General features: G+C 44.0%; 1 protein-coding gene across 12 annotated transcripts in view; it reads right to left on the reverse strand.

Moving 5' to 3' along the window:
* Positions 1–249: 249 nt before the first annotated feature.
* Positions 250–23869, reverse strand: part of Ptprt (protein tyrosine phosphatase receptor type T) — a 1083833-nt gene continuing 1060213 nt past the window's right edge. For 8 of the 12 annotated variants that reach the window (XM_029473987.1, XM_029473984.1, XM_029473986.1 and 5 more), the window contains 4 exons: positions 12631–12756; positions 11645–11808; positions 8729–8864; positions 2445–7880 (listed from right to left, as the gene is read on the reverse strand). In XM_029473987.1, the coding sequence (XP_029329847.1) occupies positions 7827–7880; positions 8729–8864; positions 11645–11808; positions 12631–12756 (480 nt within the window). In that variant the 3' untranslated portion in view covers positions 2445–7826. Of the gene's footprint in view, positions 7881–8728; positions 8865–11644; positions 11809–12630; positions 12757–23869 lie in introns of all 12 variants that reach the window. The other 4 variants (XM_021156881.1, XM_021156878.1, XM_021156880.1 and 1 more) reach the window with 1 other exon arrangement.

A 23869-nucleotide genomic window follows, 5' to 3' on the forward strand; every position in this document is an offset into this window, starting at 1 on the left:
AGAGACCTTTTACCAGTTCAGTGTATACTTATGGAAAAAATCCCTTGGTATTTTTGAACCTCATTTTTCAATCATCAAAGAGGAAATAGTATGCATATCTTGTGCTATAGTTGGGGAGATTAAGTAAATGAATAAGAAGAAGCCTAGCTGATAGGAGTATCTTTAATTCTTGGATTTCAATCTGAACTCGTATCATCTCCCCCTCACTCCCAGGAAGACACAAGCATAAATATCTTAGGAAAACATGAATCTCAGGGTCACAGCTTTATTGTATAGATTTTTTTTTAAACACAGCCATATTACAAACATTGTCAGGGAACATTTACAAGAATAAATAAGATGGACTTGCAGGTGTAAAAAGATTACACGTCACTTTAATGTACAGTCAAAAAATATATCTGATATTCATTGACCTGACATTATTTACCTTCTGCTTTTGAAGCTAGAACTGGAAATCAAAAGGGAAAGGGGGGAAAGACATTGACAGCACAGTGCTGGCTTTCTTCTTGCTGAAGTTGATTTATTTTGTTTTCTCTTCTCATACGTGCTTTATCTATCAAACACCCAAACTGTACAAGTGCAGGCCACTGGGATTTGTGGAGATTTCAGATAGTGTGGAGACTTTGGTCTCATGTGATATCATATGCCACTGGACAAGGAAAATGTAAGCTTCCCTAGTGTAGACTGAGAATGCCATGATAGGTCCTGGAGAGGTGTACCAGTATGGTAACCTGTAGCCAAGGCAACCACAGAGGCAACAACTGTACCTTTAATTGGCTACTTGGATATAGAGTGAAGAGAGAAGGGAGAATATAATTTTTGAGCCTGATTACAAATCTGAGTTAGCCTAGGCTAACCTGGGCCAGCCCAAGAACCAGTTGGTGATGAAATATATGTACTGGGAATGATTATGATCAGGTGTCAACAGAATCCCTGTGCTTTTTGAAGTCTTTTCCTACAGGCCTTGAATAGGGAATGACGGCTGAATTAACCTTTGGAGATAATATGGGTGAAGCAAAGCCTTGTTTTGACTCCTGCCTCCATGTTTATTGGTTCTGTCTGTCATTGAGGGCCCTGGTGGCCAGTGAGTCTGGTGCTGGCTGCCCTTCTCAGTGATGGCAGTACGCGTCAGATGTATGGCCAAGGAGCTGCTCCCTGTGACTGGTGCTAACCATCCTGGATAAGGCTAGGAGATGCAGCTGGAGCTGCCTTTTGATTGACAGGAGGAGATGATTTGATTAGGAAAACAGAGGGCTTCCACTTCCCAAACCAAGCATGACCTACCTACTTAGTTTGCAGTTTGGAGGTCCCATTTCAAATGTGACTTTCGTGTTTCAAGGACTCACCCACTGAAAGTGAAAGTGGCCTGAAGTCTATCTACCTCAGCTACTCTGCTTCTTCACCCTAGGCCAGGAGATGGGGATGCCTGGCTTCTGCTGGGAGGCTACTCAAACAGGCAGTGATCCTCCCTAGCACTCAGCTCTTTCTTACAGGTACTCAGTCTCCACATCCACCTTAGCATCGCTCACAGGGGTAACCAGGGTAGCAAACTATGTTTGACTTTGTCTTATCACCCACAGTCTTAAGAAGACTATGGATGCTAGTATTCTGCTGTCCCTTTAGGAGACTGATTTGGGGGGTGGGGGTGGGAAACTAACACAATTCTGCTCACAAAGGCCCTAGAAATGGTTCTCACTGAAGACTCACAACCTACATTAAATACCCTGAATACCATCACTTTGCTGTTCAATATTCTAAGACTCCTACACTTGATCTCCAAACATTCCAACAAAGAACCAGGTTAGCATTTTACCACCTAGCATGGTGGTTCTCCAATCCAAAAGGAAGCCCCATGATTAATCACCTTCTGAAGTCCTTTCTAGAAGGTTGTCTCCCCTCCCAATTCTTACCCATCCTCTGTACCAGCTGCTGTGCACCACCACTAAGCTCTTAGGTGTATTCATGCTAGATAAAGTAGTGCCAGGTCTGGGGCGGGGTATGAATGTGGGTACCGACTCCACCTGTTGGACACTAATATTCATGGATAGATTTCAGGGGTGAATGTGGGCCCTTTGATAGCTTTTCTACCTCTTGTAGAAGTTGGCAGGAGATACGCAAGAGATAGTTCTTGGTCTCCACAATTCAGTTATATAGCCACTGTCATGCAAAAGTCTATCTGTGGTTACCAAGAATTTGAAAGAGCTTATTCATATGTAGATATGTCAGAGATATTTGTGCTGTGTTTCTCAGGATATCAGCTCCATGACTCTAAAATTAATGTGTCAGAGAAAACTCGGTTTAGAACTGTTCTCTCCCTCCCCCACTTTCTATTTTCCACCTCTCTCTCTCTCTCTCACTCTCGCTCTCTCTCGTTCTCTCTCGCTCTCTCTCTCTCTCACTCTCTCTCGTTCTCTCTCTCGCTGTCTCTCTCTCTCTCTCACTCACTCTCTCTCTCTCTCTTGCTCTCTCTCGCTCGCTCTTGCTCTCACTCTTGCTCTCTCTTTGTTGTTCAAAAGGGATAGGATTTCAAAGGTGACCCCACATTCAGTTAAAGGAAGCCTTTGCATTTCATAATTTTTGATAGGTCTCTAGGGACAACCTCACATAAGAAACCTGTACACAACAGTATGCAAACCAGGTTAAGTCTCATTTGTCTATGGCCAAATTTACTCTACTTTTCTGTTTTATTGTCTCTGAGTAAGAGCTAGTGAGATACTACAGAGGGCCTCACTTTGATTGGTCAATTGGAAAGAAAGGCAAATTAAGGCTTAGAGAAGACATTGCTATTTCTGTTTTATCTTTTCACTTGACTTTTATTTTGGGTTGTCAACTCCTTCTTAGGGATATTGGCTCATTGACCTTGTAGCATAGGATCAGCATCCTGTTCATGTTCAGCTTTGGATCTAGACCTACCATTTATAGTACTGAGCTTGCTTTAGCTTGGTGATGATGACCTGCTAGGATAGCAGGGGTGGCCAGCTACAGGTTAAGGAGGGTTGGCCTTCTTCATTTTTTCCCCATGGAACTTATCACTGAGCTCAACAGTTTATAAGCATCCTTGTTTCTGAGTAGATGCTGGGTTTCAATTGAATTCTTGTTTACCTGTCCTAGCCTTCCAGATTAACCCCTTTAAACCTTGCCAAAGATGTGTGTATGTTTCCTTTTCCATGCCTTGTTCAGCCTGATATTTTATATTCCAGAAATGGTACAGTTGGAGTTCAAACCAATGAGCAAGTTCTTATTCTACTTACCATGGCGTACCATGCCATAGTAGTCTGTACTTCTTAGTGGTATCTGTCTTGAATGCTGAATGATATAGGATCCAGGGATTGTATTGAGCTATGTGAAGGGAAGGGTATTTAAGATTCATGAAGTATGTCCTAAGATTTTCCCACATCAGAAGCCATGGAACTCTACAGAGACAACAGACACCATTCAGCATTCAAGGATCCTCTGAGTAAGTCTGCATCTGGCTTCCCCTTTGTCTTTAGGGTTTTGTGGGCTCAACCTTTACCATGCCATGCAGGTAAGTTCTCATTATTCTAGTCTGTTAGTTGGCATCTTGCAGAACTCTCCATAAGAAGAAGAGACCTCTGCTGAACCTCAGGAGCAGTACAGTCAGGATACCTCCGCAGCAACAGATGCTCCAAGGCGAATGAATGTAAGTTGATGTGAATGTGAGTTTAGAATTAACCTCAGGAGGAAGGAACATGGTCAGGCACTATGCCTTGGCCAGAGATATTCCCTAAGATTGATCAGAGAGATACATGAGATAAAGGACAGATTTAAAAATGAATTTATACAGTCATATTTAAACTACTAAGAATAAATTAGAAAACGGAATCCAAATATATCATGAATGTAAACCACGAGGCTCTAGAGAAATTTGAAGCTTATCATTGTCTGCACTGGGCTTTACCAATATCTACTGAGTCATTAGTTTTGCTATTGTCTCTGTTGCTAAGAGTAATCATGTGGGAAAATCTCAGATACAATGATGGAAGAATTTTGTCTCTGTGGTCAGAAAGCCAGGACAAGTTTGCTTGTATGGGCAAATGAATTTTCCTTTTGGATCTGTTTACTCGACAGTAAAATAGTGCTGGCCATAATCACAGATATTTCAAGAATGTCGAAGAGTGAGCTCATGTTTTAGAGTCCACAGCACTGAATCTACTGGTTCCATGGAGTAGGTGACATCTGGCTGGTCTTTGATTGCTAAGGCCCACACTGAGAGTCACCTGAAGCAAGCAGCCTCTTCTGTTCCTATAAAAGGGACCTGCTGTGGCTTTCTAGAAGCAAACAGGCCCATACCTCATCCATGATAACCATATCAGCAGGGATAAAAGAACATGAGATTGAGATGTAGCTGTGCTCCAACCTGAAGTCATCATAAACATGGCCAACTTGGGGCAGTTTTCATGGTATCTCATTTGTACCTTATACCTTTTCTATTTGGATTCCACTGGCGACCAACACGAAGATATTAGCTAAGTGAGGATTCACTTTGACATCTTTCCTTTGCTCGTTTCAAAATGAGCCTACCCCATAAGTAGGTCGGGTGAGAAGAAGGTGGGTTTTCTTGGGAGATTTCCTGGGGAAAATATCATCTAAATTTCTTAGGACCATTTCCCATATCATCTAAGCTCTTCTGCATGTCCCCCATGGGGACCTGAAGAATGTTACTTCCATCCATGTACCCCACTTTCTTTTTGTGTGCACTGTTTTAAGATCACCTTCTTTAAGAACAGTTGGATTATGAGAAAATAAGGATATAAATTAGCCTGTCCCTCAGCATGGCTTGAATTTTCACACACTTCCTTTCCCTTGGAATTTTTTTTTTTTAAATTCCCGCCATTTATAATGACAGATATCACTGTCATCTTTATCTGTCAGTTCTTCAATTCTTTCCTCAGCAGAATGAATCCTAGGATTTGTAGTTAATCCTCTCCCCTCTATCCACTCTCTGTTAGAAGTGGCCAAGATCTGAAGAAATAGAGTGCAACATGCTGATTGGCTATGCTATAGACTCCTGAAGGCTACCAGGAAGTCCATTCAGAGATAGGAGACTAGAGCCATAGGAATCCAGACGGACCAGTGGGGTCTGGGGCCTGGGGATATGCTCAAATATACCTGGGAAGAGATCCATCAAAAGAGAATAGTAACTCATAGGTTTCCTTTGCGTGCCTTTTCTTTGAGATGCTCCTTTTGAACCTCCAAAGTGACAGCCTTCCTTGATCAACTCTGGTGTTTTTAGACTTCTAGACAGCTCCTGGGCCCACACCAATGGGAGCTGGCTCCCTGATTTCCTTTCATATTCTGTCCTTGAAAGCTCAGAGGCCAAGGTTGTTGACCCTGCTCCATGATAGAACAGAGACCCTGGGTTTTAAGTAAGAGCTCAGTCTCATGATTTACTCCATATTTTGTTCCAGCAACAAAATAATGAGCACACACACACACACACACACACACACACACACACACACACGTAACATATTAAAAGCACACACTGAGGGGACATTTTCACAGTGTCTGATGAAAGGAAAATAGGCTATCCTGCTGGTCCAGAGAGAGCCTTCTCCAAAACTAAACTGAGTGCATAGCTGTTGAACTCTGCCAACTTCCTGTTGCCTGCAGGGCAGTGACTGTGCCCTTTACATTTCCTCCCTGGCTCTGGCTACCTTCCTGCCACCATCCCTGTCTTGCTACCTTCTAGCTGGGCTGACCTCCCACCATCTGTCCCTCCAGATACCTTCTCACCTGCCTTTACCATTGTGCATGTTGACCCCCTTGGCTTGAATTCCTTTTTCTTCTTTTCTGTCTGTTGAGCCCTGCCTGGAATGGATGTTGCCTAGGAAGCTCTAGGCAGAGCAAGCCACTCTCACACCGAAGCTCATCAAACGCTTGTATGCTCCACTGTTACAATGTGGCTCAGCTTCTCTACAATACAGTGGGCCTGAAGGGCAAGATGTGTATGTTATTGGATTCTATGTCCCTCATACACCGAGACTGGATCAGTCTGCAAGATAGACCTTCCTAGACCCCTGGCTATTAAGGCTGTCAGATATTGTGGCTCAGCCCAGGCTACAGAGCTTCCCAAGCTGGTTCCCTTGTAGCCTGAGGGAGCACGGGAATTGTTTTTAGCAATGATGAAATTAGATAAGACTAGCTTTTCTGGGGAACTGCGAATGAGTTAATAAAATATATCTGAAAGTGTGGGCTACCAAGAAAAACTGGTATCAGAAAGAAAGAATTAAATTTCTACTCATGGAGTTCTCTCTCTCTGCTCTAAAGTTTCTAGCCTTATTTTGGTTCCATAAAAATAATAGCTTGGCTGAGAAAGCATGAGGAAAATGGTGGGTAGGTTTCGGTGCCATTACCTGTCTTCGGAACCCAGAATTCCATCACTGAAGAAGGTGCTCAGGCTTCTTCAATTACCAAGTGGATATGAGGAGAGCATTCTCTAGGGGTTCCTAGGGGTGCTACCGACTATATGAGATGTCACATGGAAGGTGGTAACCATGGCACTTCGCTTGCAAGAAACACTTCACTAATGTTCTCTCCTTTCCCTTAATTTCGTCATGCTTTGAGCAAGACTTGGCCCCCGGCCTAAACCTACTTATTCTATCATAAATGAAGCTGGGGCCCCAGTAGCCAATTTCAAAATGGCAGCTGGATTTTTTTTTTTTTTTTAAGGAAAGAGTTCAAATTTGGAGAGACAAATTATAAAGGTGTTGCTGTATTTCCACACCCACAACCCAGGGACGGATCCCAGAGGTCTCATTTCATGTGTTCAATGGCTGTGTCATCCTACAGTGGGTCTTTTTATGGGTATGACCAGGAAATAAAAGTCCAAGAGAGTTATCTGACAGCCACACATTCAAACTCCCATCCTATCCTTTTCTTCTTTTGACATAAGAGAATACAGAATTTTACACTCACAAGAGTTTCTTTTCACATGTACTTGGGAAAATACTCAAAGCTTTTTTTGTTTGTCTTTCCCACAGAAAGTACCACCTACGAAGCACAGGGTTGTACTGTACAGGCCAGCAAGAGCCCTGCCCCAATGAGAGTGGCTTTTTCTACAAAGATTAAAGAGATACTGTAACATTTCCTATGAGCCCTCCTCTCCCTACAGACTATGGAAAAGCGAAGGAAACCTTTGCTGAAGTGTGATACAGATACAGCAGGTTGGCCGGGAGATTACAGAGCGTCAAGGCCTGGCTGGAGATGGTTGTAGTGAGTAGAACCCAGCATAGGTTAGGTGTAAGATGAAAAAGCTTTCTGCTTGGCCTAGGGGGCATCCAGGAGTCACACTGATCCAGATTGGTAGCTGTCTCATGCCAGAGGCCCCTGTGGGAGATTATAGGAACCAATAACACAGTGATCCCTCAAACTACAATCCATGCTTTTGCAGGATAGCATGGAGAAGAACTTCCACCCCTGATACTCCTAAGGATGGTAAGGGAAAGATTGGCAATCTCCCCACACCCCAGCACCTGCATAGTCAGCTTGCCATGAGAGTAACAAACTCAGAACGAACAAAAGCAAGAGGTCTGGGAATCAGAAGTCCAGGGCCTTGCTTGTGGGTAGACTTCTGTGGGCCTGATGCTGTCAGGTGTAGAAGGGATGCTAGTCTCCATCAGAACAGCATCTCCCACAGCTACAGACCCCCACAGAAGCTGCAGAGCACGAGACCAGCAGTCTTCTTCCTGGAGCTGAGCAGGTGTACCACCTCGGAGCTCCTGAGACCAGTCATTGTCAGTCACAGAAAAAGAGGGGCAGCTGCAGCCGCCGCTGGACTCTGGCAGGCTCCCCATCCAATCAGTCTAAAAGGAGCTTAAATATTCCAGTGCCACCTCATATACAAATTTATACTGTTCCTGAGAGGAAGAGGAGGAGATGAGAAAGAAAGAAAAGAATGCATTAGATTAGAGATGCAGATTTTGTAGAAAACTACCTGTAAGCATACTAAAAATCAAGTAATTATCCATATCTCATGTTTGAAAATCCTTCAACTCCTGACTGCCTATACTTCCCAGAATCCCCACCTGAGATTGCTCCCTTTCGGTTATTCCATCACACACCAAGGGTTCTCAGACTATAAGCGTTGTGCAGAACATGTAGGGGTGTGCACTGAAAATGAAGATCCCGACTCAGTCCGTTTGGGAGGGAGTTCAAGATTCTGCATTCCTCGCCACCTCCCAGGTGATGCTGCTCCACCAGCCTTTGAGCCACATTCCGTGTGAGATCTTATCATCCACTTTAAAGATGTGTAGTCAAGTTCTTTGTATGGGTCATCTCCACCACTATAGCAGGTCTTCCCATCTGGGCTCTGCCTTCCTTCTAGCTTCACTATCCTTTATCCAAAGCACCCTAGTTTAATGCTTGATCTTGTAAAATATTAGCATAAGTGAATTAGAATAGGCTTGGGCTGAATTGAAACCATAATTCACAAACTACTATTCCAGAATCTTTCCTTGAAGTCTGAATTAACGACATTTTCTTAGGGGGTAGGAAGAAAGTAAAACAAAGTCGGTGGACTGGGATTAATATTTAGATTGCCCTGCAGGAAAGAGAAATTGCTAAGGTTGGAAAGAAAAAGGAACACAGACTATAGGTATTCAAATGAGACCCAGTTATTGAAGGTGTGTCCTGTGTCCAGTCACAGTTTTCAGGTCCGGGGAACCTGAAGACTTTGGTTGCTGGATAATGGTTCCTGGATGCTCACCAGCGTCTCCACCATGTTGGACTTGTTGTTGCGGAGGGTTTTCACGATGTGGAACACGTCGATAATGTTCTGCTGCTGGATCATCTCACACACACTGCAGATAGCACAGAAGGTTCCGCTGCGGCCTCCCCCATTTCTAAACAAAGAGAGAACAGGTGAGTCGAAGTCCCAGGATTTTGGAGCAAGGAGTATCTGTCCTAGCAGACCTAGTGTGGTCAGGCGACCATGCGACCTTTAGTCTGAGCCATGAGTTTAAATCCCCTTGGGGCTGTGAATCTTCTTTGACTTTGGGAAAGACACGTCTTAGTCAGTGTCCCAAGTTCCCCATTTACCTAATTAAGAGGTTAGATTATATGACTTTTGGGGAGTTTAGTTTGATTTTTTTTTTTTTTTTTTTTTTTTTTGGCTCTACAAGCATTTTATGCTGATCTGCATTCTTAAGGTAGGGTGGTATTATGTCCATGCCCTACATCCATGCCCAAAAGGATACTCTAGGTCTACCAGACATCCAGTGAAAACAGTGGACATTACTAGGTGGTTTTATTAGTATTTCTTCCTATCTTCTAATAAAGACAATAATTGATAAGTCCTGAGCTAGCTAGTCCTGACTTTGGGCTGTGGTCCTTGGACATTGGCTCAGTGTTTCTGAAATACCAGGCCAATTCCATGGTTCCCCTTGGAAATCTTCTTTAAATATGATCCTACTTGTCTTAGATATAAGGACTGCATGTTCTTGCAATGGCCATTCCTCCATTGCTCCTTCTTTCTGAAGCTGTAAATTATCCTTACAGAAATAATCTTCAGGAACTTACCTGACTCTGAACTCCTGGGCAGGCTGCCAAAGGCAGCTAATGATTTCATGTAATGGTCTGTGTCTAAGGAACATCTGGGCAGACACTAAAGTACTTAGTCAATCTCCCAGATGTTTCACCCACAGGAAACTTAACCAGATGTGTCAAATATAGAAAATTATCCTCCCTTAACTGGTGGGTACCTGAATTTCAGTGACTGTCATGATACCTGGGGCCCCAAGGATGCCCAAGTCCCTATTGGTAGACTGACACACTTGTCCTGAATGGATAGGGTAGGAGAGATAGGGGTGAAAACAACCATAATCCCCCAACAAACCAGCTAGCCAACCGACCAACCAATCAACAAATCAACCAAACAACCCCTCCCAAATAGGCGAGGATATAAAAATACTGGAGAGTAGGAAGCCTTCCTAGCAAGGAAAGTTCATATCTTTTGAAATAAGAACCCAAGGACCAAGAAGACAAAGTGAGAGAATCCGTCATCTCAGGGCCTTCCGGAGTCTCAAGGAATGGATGTTGTGCCATACTAATGAGGGGGCATATAATGCGTGGGAAAGAACTGGAGGGAGTCAGGGTTGGAAACCAGTCATGAGGTATAGTTAGAGACAGCTTGGTATGTCTGACACCACATCTAGAGTCTGTGCATGTCTGGATCCTCAGAGAAAAGTTTCTACTGGTGGGAGCTTTTTAGCTCTGAGTGTGCACATGTGTGTTTAACCCACTCTAAGTTCTGACCTTCCTGATATGTATGAACCACTTATCTGGAAGGAAGTGTACAATTAGCAGCTTTGTAAAAGACAGGCCAACTCTGGGGTCAATGAAAGGTAATTAATGCCTCCACTCACTCCAGAAAGAATTATCCTGACAAAAAGAGAGGAGTTTGGTTCATATTTTCTGTAATACAATATTTTTAAAGAGGAAGGGCCTCTTGTTCTCTTCCCCACAAATACTTCTCTAAAGAGTTGATAGTTGTTGACCTAACATCCTATGTATGTCTCTTACGGCTGCAGATATTCTATGGGTCTGAACTCTACATAGGATGCTTCTTCATAGTGGACGCTGTGACATCTGCTCTTAAGAAACAATACCTACAATTGTATATTTTCTGTTATGGCAGTTTTAAATCTCTCTGTTGGCAGATACATTATTCTTTTCTAAAAGCTTTATGCTTAAACACCACAGGGTGTAAACATAATCTACTTTAGCCAGTGGACAGATGGGGAAACCAAAGGTCATGTAATTAAGTACTTTATTTTCCCCTGCTCTTCCCATCCTAAGCCAGGAAACAAAGATCATCCCAGTAACTGGTCTTGAGCTCACTACACCCACAGGAAGACACAGATTCCAGGGCCCTGAAAAGCCATCTACTGCAGTAGTGTCCTCTCCTCATGCTCTGTGTCCCCGTTCCTACTAAGCACAAGGTAGGGTATAGCCCAGGAGGCAAACACAATGAGCAAGTCCAAGAGGTTCTCACCCTGCCCAGGAGGTCCTCATCCTGAATACTCCTCCCCACCTTCCCTCTTCCTAGACACACTGTGGGACAGTAGACAACACCTTAGGTCTCAGTCTGGTGGATTCCATCTGAGTCCCTTCTGCAACTAGCTTGGTTCCCTACCCATTTTTGCTTTCAGTTTTCTTACTGCAAAATGATAGTCTCTGCTTCATGGATGGGATAAAATGATTCATTTTTAAATGCCTGGCTTAAATTAAGCTAAGAAAATACTGTCCTTTTTCTTCTTCGGGAAATAACACAAGGGTACTCTGGTCAATTTGAGCCACTTTATCCCAAGCTTTCTATGCATAGCAGGATGATATGCATACCCACTTTAGGGTGTAGAACTCATTTCTATGTTGGGAGCACTGGGAAGCAGTCTGCCTACTATGTTCTGCTTCAGCAGCCTGTCATGCAGCCACAGTTTAGAAAAAAAATGGGCACCTCAGTTCATCAAAAGATTCTAATTCCTATGGATGCATTATCAATGGACTATAAGGGCTATTGAGATGAGATACTACTGGATATGCCTCAGACTGGCTATGCCACCAGCATAGCCTTCAGCATCTTCAGACATCCAGTCACCCATCACCCCAGCTCCACAGCACTCACAGGCAGTGGACCACTGTGCGCCCCTCTCTTCCATCGTATTGCTCCTGCCATTTCTCCAGCCGTCGGACCACTTTGAGCAGAGAGCGCTTAGAGGGGGGCGTGTCCCGGTATGCAGGCCAGCCTATGTACTGGAGGTGCTGGACAATACGATAACCATCCTGTGGCTGAGAACAGAGCATTGGTTAGGGCTGTTCTGCTGGGGGGTACCTAAGGATGCAAGCCCTTTAGATTCTGGCTGGGGTGGAGGGGCCTGTAATAGAGTAGAAGTCAGATTGAGTGGGGTCTCAGTTGTGCCACCATGGGCTCAGAGTGTCCTTATACCTAATGTTGTGACTGTGTACACTGCTTAACTTTCTCTGTGCCTTGAAAACTCCTGTCAGTCTTCCAACTCATCCCGATGTCCCTTTCTTTAGCAATGCTTTTCTTTATTCTACCAAGCAGAAGTCCTTCTCTCTGAAGCTCATCTGTTACAGTAATCTCGTGTTTCTATTTGATAGTAAACTCTGAGGGCAGTGCCTGAGGACCATTTCTCTAGGTTCTCAGTAGAGAGCAATACTTGTTTCATGGATTATTATTGTGCCCTCTCCTACCCAGTGTTTAACCAGTAACTACCCCTTTGAAAGTCACTAATTATTTTTCCATGTTTAGTATTTGTAGGGCCTTGTCCAAAGCTCATAAGACCCAACTGAAGGGTAGCAGAGTAATGTGCCAGCATGGGGAAGAGCTAATATCTGAGAAGTTTTGTCTACACCGTTGCTAGCGTGTCAGGAAACAGGCAGCTGGCAGGTTGGATGGGGCTCTGTGCATCTAACTGTGCTGGAGCCATTGCTGGCTCTGGAGTCAGCAAAGACATCACTTCCCCAAGGAAGAGCTTATCAGGAGAGAGAAACACAGACTCTTGGCGGGCTTAGTGGGATCCTCTCCCAGCCACCTCCATCTGTTCTGCAAAGAAGGGGAACAGTGAGCCATGGTGGCTTTGTACTCACCCGAGCCATGTTACAGATCCGGAAGATTCTGTGGATGATGTCCTCGTCAATGTCTGCAGAGACAAACTCCACCTGGATGGGACCATAACACCCGGAGGTCTTCTCAGGCCAGTACTGCATACAGAGCTGAAGCAAAAGAAGAGGTCACAGAAGGCTGAGGGCAAAGAAGGGGGCATATTAAATGCTATTTATCACGGAGCCTTTCTTATTATGAGCAGGACACGTGACCAGGAAAGTCCAGTCTCAGGAAGCAAGCTGTACTTAGCTTTCTTATTGAGGTACAGGTCCAATTTCTTTGGTTCTAAAATGTTAAACTCTTTGAATATAGAGGCAGAGTTAAAAATATTTGCTATGCTGACTTCAAACTATTTTTTAATATTCTGGACCCCAGTCTTCTCATCTTTTAAATGGGGAAAAGAGCATCTACCAGTCAATGTTGCTGTCAGAATTTTAGGACCTAGAAGTGAAAGGTAGGCACAATCTGGTTTCATTCTACTACAATCGAGGCAACTAGTTCCCATTCTAGAGAAGTCTACAGTGACTGTTCCCTGTCATATTCAGACTGTTTTATAAAGTACAGGGTTTGGAACCTGACAGTCTTGGCTCCAAATCCAGGCTCTAAGCATATAGGTTTTGTCCCCCAGACCTCTGCTCTCATGTGTAAACTGAGGATAAGCATGTCCCTTGTACCATGAGGACATTCACTGGGTGCCAAGAGAGCTTGTTGACTGTCTTCCCAACATTTCTGGACTTGGGAACTACACACAGAGTTTAGAGCCTGTAGCCAGTCACTTCTTACTCTAAGAGGCCATTTGTTTCCGTCCTCCAGTGTCTGAAGCCAGTTTTGTTCATCATAGCCATGGGAACAGTTATGAGCACAGGCTAGGATGCAGCTAGGCATACCATAATAGACAGAACACTTCTTGAGAATCCTGTCAATCTGATGCAGCCCTGGAGAGACTGAGGAGCCCTGGTCCTCAGTGTATGAGCATCATCAAGGAGGATGGCTACCTCATTCCTTTGTGATATTGGGTGACTTGAGTCTGGTTATCTGTGGAGGGGGAAAGCATGCTTACTCAAATTCCTTCGTCTCTGACGAGCATTGAGATGGACCCTGCCTAGTCATTGTCTTAGATTTGGGACACAGGAGGATGACAACTGGGGACACAGGAGTTTGGGAGCTATTGGTGCCAGGAGAGAGGCCCATGTGATAGACAGGTGGCCTGGGAATTGTTAAGAAGGCATAGTCAATACCCATAAAGATGCAGTGAAGCTTCTAATAGCAGTTCTGCATTGAGTGTCTCATAGGGCAAGGTCAACCATGGCCCATGCCAGCTTGTAAATGTTGACAGAGGTGAGCCATGAAAGTGAGGGGGCCTGCTCTGAGGCAGGGATTTCCTGGGAAGAAAGACTTGCTCTCTCCTTTGTTGATGGTAGTGAACTGTCAGTTCACCCTGGGGAGTCACATGGTATGATGCTTTTTTATTTTCTTCTTCACTCCAAAGCTAGAATGATAAAGAAAGAATAGGACATGGGGTATGCCTAAGGGAAGCATCAAGTCCCCTGCCTTTTACCAGTAGAAACCAGAAGTTCTCGCCTAGGAATACCATCATTTAACTTTAGCTGTGATTGTCAGCTGTGGCCTAAATATCCAAACAAAAAACAATATTTAAAAGACTTTTATTTATTTATGAGGTATACAGCATTCTGCCTACATATATGTCTGCAGGCCAAAAGAGGGCAGCAGATCTCATTATAGATGGTTTTGAGCCAACATGTGGTTGCTAGCGATTGGACTAATGACCTCTAGAAGAATAGCCAGTGCTCTTAACCTCTGAGCCATCTCTTCAGCTCACAAAATGCTTTTTAGAAATAAAGTTTAATTGACACTTACATGTTAACCTGCTCATTTATTGTCTATGAGTGCTGCCACCCAGGGCTGCTGCTTCAGAACTGAGTAGATTAGACACCTACAAGATTTTCTGTCTAGCCTTTCACACCAGTGTTTGCCATCTCTTTCTCTATTAGGGTTGTTTTGGGGATAAAGGAGATAATTCATGAAAATCAATCCTTTGATCCTGTATAAGCTATGAAATGAATACCTATTTGGCACTGCAGGACATTATTGCATTTATAATCCAATTGTAGACTAGTTATTGCCATTGTATGGTTATTATCATTCTCACATACTACTTGGCTTATGATGGGGTTGGTTGCTGCTCCACAAATGTATCATTGGCTGATGACATCATAAGAGAGAAAATGGATTTAGAACGGGGGATATAGATCAGCGTGAGAACACTTGCCTTACGTGCAGGAGGCTGTAAGCTCAATCCCCAGGGCTGCAAACAAGGCACCTGGCACACATAACCTACAGGCTTTCATGGCTTTACGAGGAAGGACTGCATACTGTAAAGCGCTAGTTGTTTCTCTGCAGGATTCTGGGTGTCTGGGATCTGCAGCTTACTGCTACTGCCTAAGCATCACCAGAGAGTACTGCATGTCATCAGCCAAAGGATGACATGCAAATCAAAATTTACATAGCGTCTATCAAGTGTGTATTTGACTTTACAGTGTATTAACACTGTAAAGTCAAAAATTCTCAAGTTGAATGTCCTGCCAAGTAACAAAGATGCACAGGTACCATTTTATAAGGTATTGGTCCTTGGCTTGCCTAAACTCTCCACCAAGGGTTAATCAAGCATACTGAGAAACAATGTGGATATAGGAGGGCCGGTCCCAGGGGCCTCCAGAGCTGGACAGTCTGCTGCGGCATAGCTGTGCAGTAATGACAGATCTACAGTTTGAACTTCATTTCTCTTTGCCACCGGCTCTTCTGCCTTGCAACCTTCGCAGTAATGAGGGACTGGTCCCGATAAGTCCGTGGCTGGCCAGAGAAACTCGAATTAATCAGAACTTCCCATTTAAAAAAAATAATTGCCTTTATTGCCTGCATTGAATTTAGCCTTGCCAGAGTTCAGCTGTGATCCTGACACGAGGCGTATGGGTCCGAGGCACTGGGGAGAGTCTATTACCCCCAATATTTTCAGCCTGAGGAGAATGTGGAATGATTTGTCTCTTTTAATAAGATTTCCCGACCAATTTCTCAAGCTAATAGGTTCTACTATGCCTCAAACAAGAGTCCTATATTTTAGGACTCTTCTCTGCATTTGATTTTCCAGGTTGCTTTCCCATAATGCCCAGAGGACTGGAAAAGGTTGCAGGGCCCTTCCAATCGGAAATCAGTGCCATCCTGTCACTTGGGCTTCCTAATTTGTGAGGCCACAACTGCAACACTGGGTGCCATTTGCCTGGGCAATGTGTGAACAGATGTGCATCTGAGCCACCAGGGATCGTCGAGGTCTGGGTCTTCTCGTAGCTCAGCATGCTGTATGTGATCATGAAACGGGAAATAGGAGACAGAGTGGAGAGAAGCCAAGTGCTCCATACCCAGTGACCCTTCCAGACTTGCAAATGATTTTCATCAGCAAAAATGTCCTCTCGGTTTAGCTTAAGACCATCTTTGGGTCCAAACGCATGGCTGCCATTTTGGCCTGAGTATGAAGCAATAGGAAAACTGGGGAAACAACTGCATTAGGGCTCACGATCAAAGTACACTCTATTTTCCTTGTGTGTGTGTGTGTGTGTGTGTGTGTGCATGCGCACACATGTCACTTGCTTGTAGAGTTTAGAGAGCAACTTTCAGACTTCAGTTTTCTTCCCCCACCATGGTCACTGCGGATTGTCATGCCAGCCAGCTATCCACTGAGCTTGTTTACCTGGATCCATTTCCCTTGGTTTTTATTGTTGTTGTTTGTTTTGCTTGTTTTTGTTTGATTTTTATTGTTTTGTTTTTCTTTTCTTTCTTTCTTTGGTTTTTTTCATTTAAGAATACTTTTAAATCTATTTTGTTTTTCTCAAGGCTATTTTTTAAGTAGCATACAAAGAAAGACAAAAGTTAAGCTCTCTCATATTCAGCTTCTAGTTCCTAATTTTATACGTGTGTGTGTGTGTGTGTGTGTGTGTGTGTGTGTGTGTGTGTAAGTCTAGTAAGAGGTCAGGAAGCTAGAAAGGGTCCAGAAGAGGAAGAAAGGAAAAGAGCTTTAAGAAGTGGTGTGAAGCAGTCTCTGGATGATCCTTCCTTCAGTCTCTGCTCCACACTTTGTCTCTATAACTTCTTCCATGGGTATTTTGTTCCCCCTTCTAAGAAGAATCAAAGTATCTATACTTTGGTCTTCCTTCTTCTTGAGTTTCATTATCTTGGGTATTTTGAGCTTCTGGGCTGTACTGGCTATTTTTGTGTCAACTTGACACAGCTGGAGTTACCACAGAGAAAGGAGCTTCAGTTGAGGAAATGCCTCCATGAGATACAACTGTAAGGCATTTTCTCAATTAGTGATCGAGGGGGCAAGGCCCCTTGTGGGTGGGACCATCCCTGGGCTGGTAGTCTTGGGTTCTATAAGAGAGTAGGCTGAGCAAGCCAGGGGAGGCAAGCCAGTAAAGAACATCCCTCCATGGCCTCTGCATCAGCTCCTGTTTTCTGACCTGCTTGAGTTCCAGTCCTGACTTCCTTTGGTGATGAACAGCAGTATGGAAGTGTAAGCCGAATAAACCCTTTCCTCCCCAACTTGCTTCTTGGTCATGATGTTTGTGTAGGAATAGAAACCCTGACTAAGACATGGGCTAATATCCACTTATTAGTGAGTGCATATCATGTGTGTTCTTTTGTGATTGGGTTACCTCACTCAGGATGATATTTTCTAGTTCCATCCATTTGCCTAAGAATTTCATAAACTCATTGTTTTTAATAGCTGAGTAGTACTCCATGGTGTGAATGTACTACATTTTCTGTATCCATTCCTTTGTTGAGGGACATCTAGGTTCTTTCCAACTTCTGACTATTATAAATAAGGCTGCTATGAACATAGTGGAACATGTGTCCTTATTACATGTTGGAGCATCTTCTGGGTACATGCTGGATCCTTTGGTAGTACTATGTCCAATTTTCTGAGGAACTGCCAAACTGATTTTTCAGAGTGATTCCAATTCCACCAGCAATGGAGGAGTGTTCTTCTTTCTCCACATCCTCACCAGCATCTGCTGTCACCTGAGTTGTTGATCTTAGTCATTCCAACTGGTGTTGATTTGCATTTCCCTGATGACTAAGGATGTTGAACTTTTTTTTAGGCGCTTCTCTGCCCCACCTGGGGACCCATCCCACATATAACCACCAAATCCAGACACTACTGTGGATGCCAACAAGAGCTTGCTGATAGGAGCCTGATATAGCTGTCTCCTGAAAGGCTCTGCCAGTGGCTGACAAATACAGAAGTGGATGCTCACAGCCATCCATTGGACAGAGCACAGGGTCCCCAATGAAGGAACTAGAGAAAGGACCCAAGGAGCTGAAGGCGTTTGCAGCCCCATAGGAGGAACAGCAATATGAACTAACCAGTACCCCCAGAGCTCCCAGGGACTAAACCATCAACCAAAGAGTTGGTGGGACTCATGGCTCTAGCTGCATATGCAACAGAGGATGGCCTAGTCGGTCATCAGTGGGAGGAGAGGCCCTTGGTCTGGTGAAGGCTCTGTGCCCCAGTATAGCGAATGCCAAGGCCAGGAAGTGGGAGTGAGAGGTTGGTGAGCAGGGGGAAGAGGGAGAGTATAGGGAGTTTTTGAAGGGGGGACCAAGAAAGGGAATAACATTTGAAATGTAAATAAAGAAAATATCTAAATAATAATAATAATAATAAAATAAGTGGTATGAAGAGACTAACAACACACACAACAAGGAGAATACTGGGGCAGATTGCTAGGAATGCAGAGGGGAAGAGACAGGGAGACTGGGGGTTGGAGAGGATCACGTGGGGAGCAGGGCAAACTAAGAGTGCAAACACTAACTGGTTACTTTGTACACTGATTAAGCAAACTAGGAAGTAACAGGTTTCCTTGTCTTCTGTATTTTCAGACATAACTAGTTTTGTTAAGCCTCCTCCTCTTCCACTCTCCTCCCCATCTCCTTCCTCTCTCTGGTATCCTTCTTGCCTACAAGTCACATGTATTCTATCATTCTTGTGGTCTGCAAACCCTCCCTCCTTGTTTTCTCTTTCCTAGTTTCAGTGACCTCTGTTTACACCTATAAAAATGAAAAGCTTGGATTCCATTTTGATACTTTTTCTCTTGCTAACTTGTCCAAGTCTCTTAATTCCTACATTTTATTATGAGGGGATATGCATATTAATGTCTCCTTGCATAGGGATGTCTCCAGTGAGAAATCTGGGCACATGAGCTGTCACCGTTAGGGAGCGTTATTTAAGACAAGATGGATAAAGAGAAAGGTTTTTATTTTTTCTTTCTGTTTCAGGCATTTTGAAAGTTTATCTTTGGGATTAATATACAAAGGCTTGTCTTCATTGCAAAAAATTCCTGAAGAGTCAGCTCAGGGTAGCTGTGGAGACAGGCATTGTTATGGTCAGAGGAGCTAACCATTTTGCATGTAGGGTTTTCTCAAGAGAAACTTGGAAAACCAAAGAGGATATTTTGTTGCAGCTGGGAGATGGGGAAATAAATGCATTGAAGTTCCTATTTGAAGTACCTTCTATGTCTTTCTTTTAATTTTTTTATTATCATCAGTATGTATGTGTATGTTGAATGTGTGTGTGTGTGTGTGTGTGTGTGTGTATGTGTGTGAGCCTAAGGTTTACTGAGGAGCCCTGTCTCAAAACAAACAAACAAACAAACAAAGCAACAAACAAAGCAACAAACAAACCAATGAAGTAGAGAATGGTAAAGGCATCCAGCATTGACCCCTGACCCCTCCATGTGCATGCCCACACACCTAGATGCTCCCAAATAGGTTGATTAAAAGTCTGTAGTTCGGACAAGATGTTCTTCCCTGCCACTCTTGTTTCCCCGTGGTCTAGGGAGGATGGAGCAGCCAGAAGGGAGGGCCTGACCACTGCAGATGTGCATAGGTGAGGCCCATGATTGTCTCTAGGAGAGAAGCCAGCCTCATTGTGACAGATGATTTAGAAATGCTCACACTTCTTCGCAGAAAGCAGAGGACTTCTGTTGTCTGTTGATGAGTTAAACCCAGCAAAAGTCAAGCAGGCAGTGTAGACAGTGTTGGGTCAGCTGCTGTGCATTATGCCACCTTGTGATCTCCATCACTGTTAAGGCCATGAAAAGATGTCCTCTGTGTGTGGGTGGGGTGGGGTGGGGTGGGGGAGGGTTGAAAATTCAGGCCTGAAATGTGACAAAGGCAGAGGTAGCCTCCCTCATTAAACATCTTGGAATCTGGAAGCTTGTTAGTCATCACGATAATAAACACGCTCTGATAGTTGAATGAAAGCTAGCAGATGTGTCTATTTTTGGAAAAACAATTTTAAAGTATATTTTGGTTCACCTTACTTATGCCTTTTGTTAATTAAAAATCCTTTGATAAGTAGGAAAGAGTAGGTAATATCACAGTCTCAGAAATGAATGACTCTAGTTCGCAAGGTTCCTGTGATCTTCCAGGGTTGGGGCGGGGGAAGGATTAACTGTGGGCCACTTAACAGCGAAGTGAATTAGGTGGAATTGAAGTAGAGTACTGTAATAACCTGAGTTGGTGTTAAAATTCTGGGTAATGATTATAACATTCCTTTAAATAGAGTCTATAGAATTACATAATTGGCTTTGGCACTGTGGCCAGTTAAAGATGAGAGACTGTGGGAGTAGGGGTGAAAGGTATAGGGGACACAGAAAGAAATACCCGGATGGTGATCAAAAGACATCCACACACCTCATCCCCCTAAGTGGGAATGTGATTTCTGGATGGTGCATGGACATTTACTCTTATGATAGCCAAAGCTGAATTTTCTCCTGGGAAGGAAGGGGAGGGTTTAGGGCATTAGCCACAGGAATTCAGGATGTGTGAGGCAGGTTATGGGGAGATTATAAAGAGAGGAGCTACAGAGAGGGAAAGAGCTGGATTTTGCAGAAAAGGGAACAGATTGGGGGGCTGGGGTATATCTTAACTACTTTTCTGTTCTGTAGTAAAATATCCTGACCAAAGAAACTCTCTTTGTGTTTGCTTTGTGTCTTTCGGCCACTTAAGGTTCGTACTGAGCTGATTTCAACCTAGGGAGATTTTACTTTTAATCAAAGACAGCCTGCAAGGGATTCATTCCTTTTCCACAATATGTGCCACCCGGGGGACCCACAGATTTGGGTGCCTCTTTGGTCTTCTGTTGTGTCTAGGTCTGTGCTCAGCCCATGGTAAGCTCTCAATAAACGTATGTAGATGAATGAATGATTGACAAGGCCTTTGAGAGCCTCCCTCTGGGTTGGAAGCCACTCAAGCCGGTGAAACCCTTTCTTCTTGTCTCTCCACATCCTGCTTCCTTCGGGCTGTGACTGAGACACTATTTCTCCAACTCAAACCACACACCTTGATACCGCATGTTGAGTCCTTTGTAGGTCGAGAGAGAATCTACTCCTTTTATGGACAATCCTCAAAGCTTTCTAAACACTACATAGTGATCCATGGCCACACAGGAGAACTTATCCCATCACAGCTCCAAGCCTCCCCCCCCTACCCCCCAACAAGATGCAATTTAATGGCTTATTTTGGCCCCTCGTAGGGAAAGCACAGAACCACAGGGATGGGAGGCAGCTGGCCACATGCATGACACAGTCAGGAAGTAGAAAATGAACAGGAAGAAGATCCAAATTTCAAGGCTCTTAGTCAGGCACTTTCTCCAGCGAGGTGCCACCTCCCAAAGGTTCCATAACCTTCCCTACCACCACTACCACCAGAAAGAGATCAAGTGTTCAAACATGAACACACCCAAGCAACAACAGGTTTCTTTCTGACACCCGTTTCCTGTGTACTATGGTCTGGTCATGGGCTTATAAAAATGATAAAAAGCTTTTTCTTGCAAGGTCTCTTACTTACGGGCCTCTGGGCCTCTGGGGAACCATGTTAGGTGTCGTATCTAGGACTTTGCCTGGCTTAGTTGACCATAGGGCCTTGAAATCTCTCTCTCTCTCTTTTTTTTTAAATTATGTAGGCTGGTGAGTTGGCTCAACAGATAAAGGTTTCCAACAAACCTGATGACTTGTGTTTGATCCTGGGGACTAATAGAGTAGAAAGAAAGCTGCCTTCTATAGGCTGTACTCTGATTTTCACAAGTGAGCCATGATACATGTGTTCAGACAAAGATAGAGAGACAGAGAGACTGACACCCACATATAGGAGCAATTTAACTAAGTGTAACAAAGGTTTTAAAAAATTTCTATGTAAGTGTGTATGTGTGCGGGGCTTTTGAGCACAAGTGTGCAACAGTGCATACACACATGTGGAAATTAGAGGACAATCTCCGGTGTTGGTCCCCATCTCCTAGCTTGGCTGGGACAGGGTCTTTTGTTGTTTGCCATGAACACACCAGGCTTACTGGCCCACAACAAGCATCTGGGGATTCTCCTGTTTCTGCTTCCTACTTCTGGGTAGGAGCGTTCAGGTTGCACTACCGCATCTGGCTTTACAGGTTTCTGGGGTATGAACCCTGGTCTTCATGCTTGCAAAGCAAGAACTTTATCTAGCAAGTTACCTCCCAGCCCCCAGAGTCAAAAGAGTTAGAAACAACTCTAGGGGTTGAAGGCAGAGGTTTGAGAACTTTTATCAACAGCGCTCATGGAGAATTTTATCATAATTCTCTGATTAGTAGCTACTGTGAAAAACAATACTATGACTGCAGATGGCCCATTCAAAGAAGGAGCATAGGATTTAGAGCTCATTTCCACAGCTATACAAGGCAAGAAGGGCTGCTGAGAGCTCGCATCTTCTCCCTATCCGTATCTTCTTGCATCCCATCTGTAGCTTGACCATCCTCCAAGAGGCGTTCACAGTCAAGCCACAGGATGAGCTGTTACTTCTCTTGGCAGCGACTGAGAGCTGCTTAGGGCCTAAGTAGACCTGTCCACCTTGCTGGCCTGGCCCACATGTAGGGCTGTCTTGGCAAAAGCATGCTAGCAGGCAGATGCTCATACCACTTCAAAGACACACCCCTCCAGGTGCCGAAGGCGGCCTTTCTGGTGCTCATGCTTTATCACTGTTTATTTTTGCAAGGCACCCAGCTGCTGTGGTGATATTTATATCAATAAGTGCTCTACTCATCTGCCAGTTTCAGGGGATGCTTGCCAGCTGTGTATAGCAGCCAGTCTCAGGGTGCTTCGGAGCCTGATGTTTTTACATTCAGAGACTTGGTTTTCAAAGGCTGTGCCGACATCTGGGGCTAAAAGATCTATCATTCACCAAGGACTACTCTTTAAAAGAGCGAGCTAACGCCAGTGACCTTGATATTATAGGTCCAAACGTAATGTTTTCCCAATTCTCATTCTGTTTCCAAGCTTCAATTTTGAAAAGAAAAAAAAAAAGGGTGGGGACAGAAAAAAGAGCAACTAGACCTTCGTCCTTCTGCTGGGGATTGAACCCAGAGCTTCTTGAAGATGCTGGTCACTTGCTCTGCCATTGAAGATGCTGGTCACTTGCTCTGCCATTGAACTACAACTTTAAGGAGTGCAAACAGGCTTTTATAGGTCCTACCTTGCTCGAATTTCATAAAGGTGAGTTACCTTACTTGTCCAAACGGTAGAGCAGGTGGTGATCATTTCTGTTTCTAGAATATTCTAGAACTCTCTTTTAGGGGGATTTACTTTATTTCCTATTGCTATCTCTCTCTCTCCAACCATTCATTCTTCAGGCCCCAAACTTTGGAGTCATCCTTTACCTCCCATCTTTAACCAGAAAGCATGTTTTGTCTTCCTACCTATGGGATACATGTAGACTCTACAACATATTACTAGGTAACTTGAGCCACCATCACCTGTGCCTGACTGTTCTTGTCACTCCGTGTGCTTTCTGCTTTTATTATGAGCAACCACCATCACCTCCCTCCCTCTAGTCTCAACATAGCAGACAAAGGGATACTTTTAAAAGTCAAATCATGTCACTTTCCTGCCAAGTGTTTCTGTGTCTCCCTATTCTTTGCAGAGTGAAGTCCTAAGTTCTCCCCATGGTGACTAAGGTCACATGGCACTTAACCCTGTTACACTTCTCGTATCACCACTGATTCTCACTATCTAACCTTGATCTGGCCTCGGATTACTCTGTTGCTTCTTGAGAGCCTCAGGTATTTTCCTATCACGCTGCCTGGATACACTGTTCCCTGTGAGGAACATGTGGCTTGCTCTCTAG

This window comes from Mus caroli, chromosome 2 (assembly GCF_900094665.2).
Source record: "Mus caroli chromosome 2, CAROLI_EIJ_v1.1, whole genome shotgun sequence".
In the NCBI taxonomy this organism is placed as follows: Eukaryota; Metazoa; Chordata; class Mammalia; order Rodentia; family Muridae; genus Mus; species Mus caroli.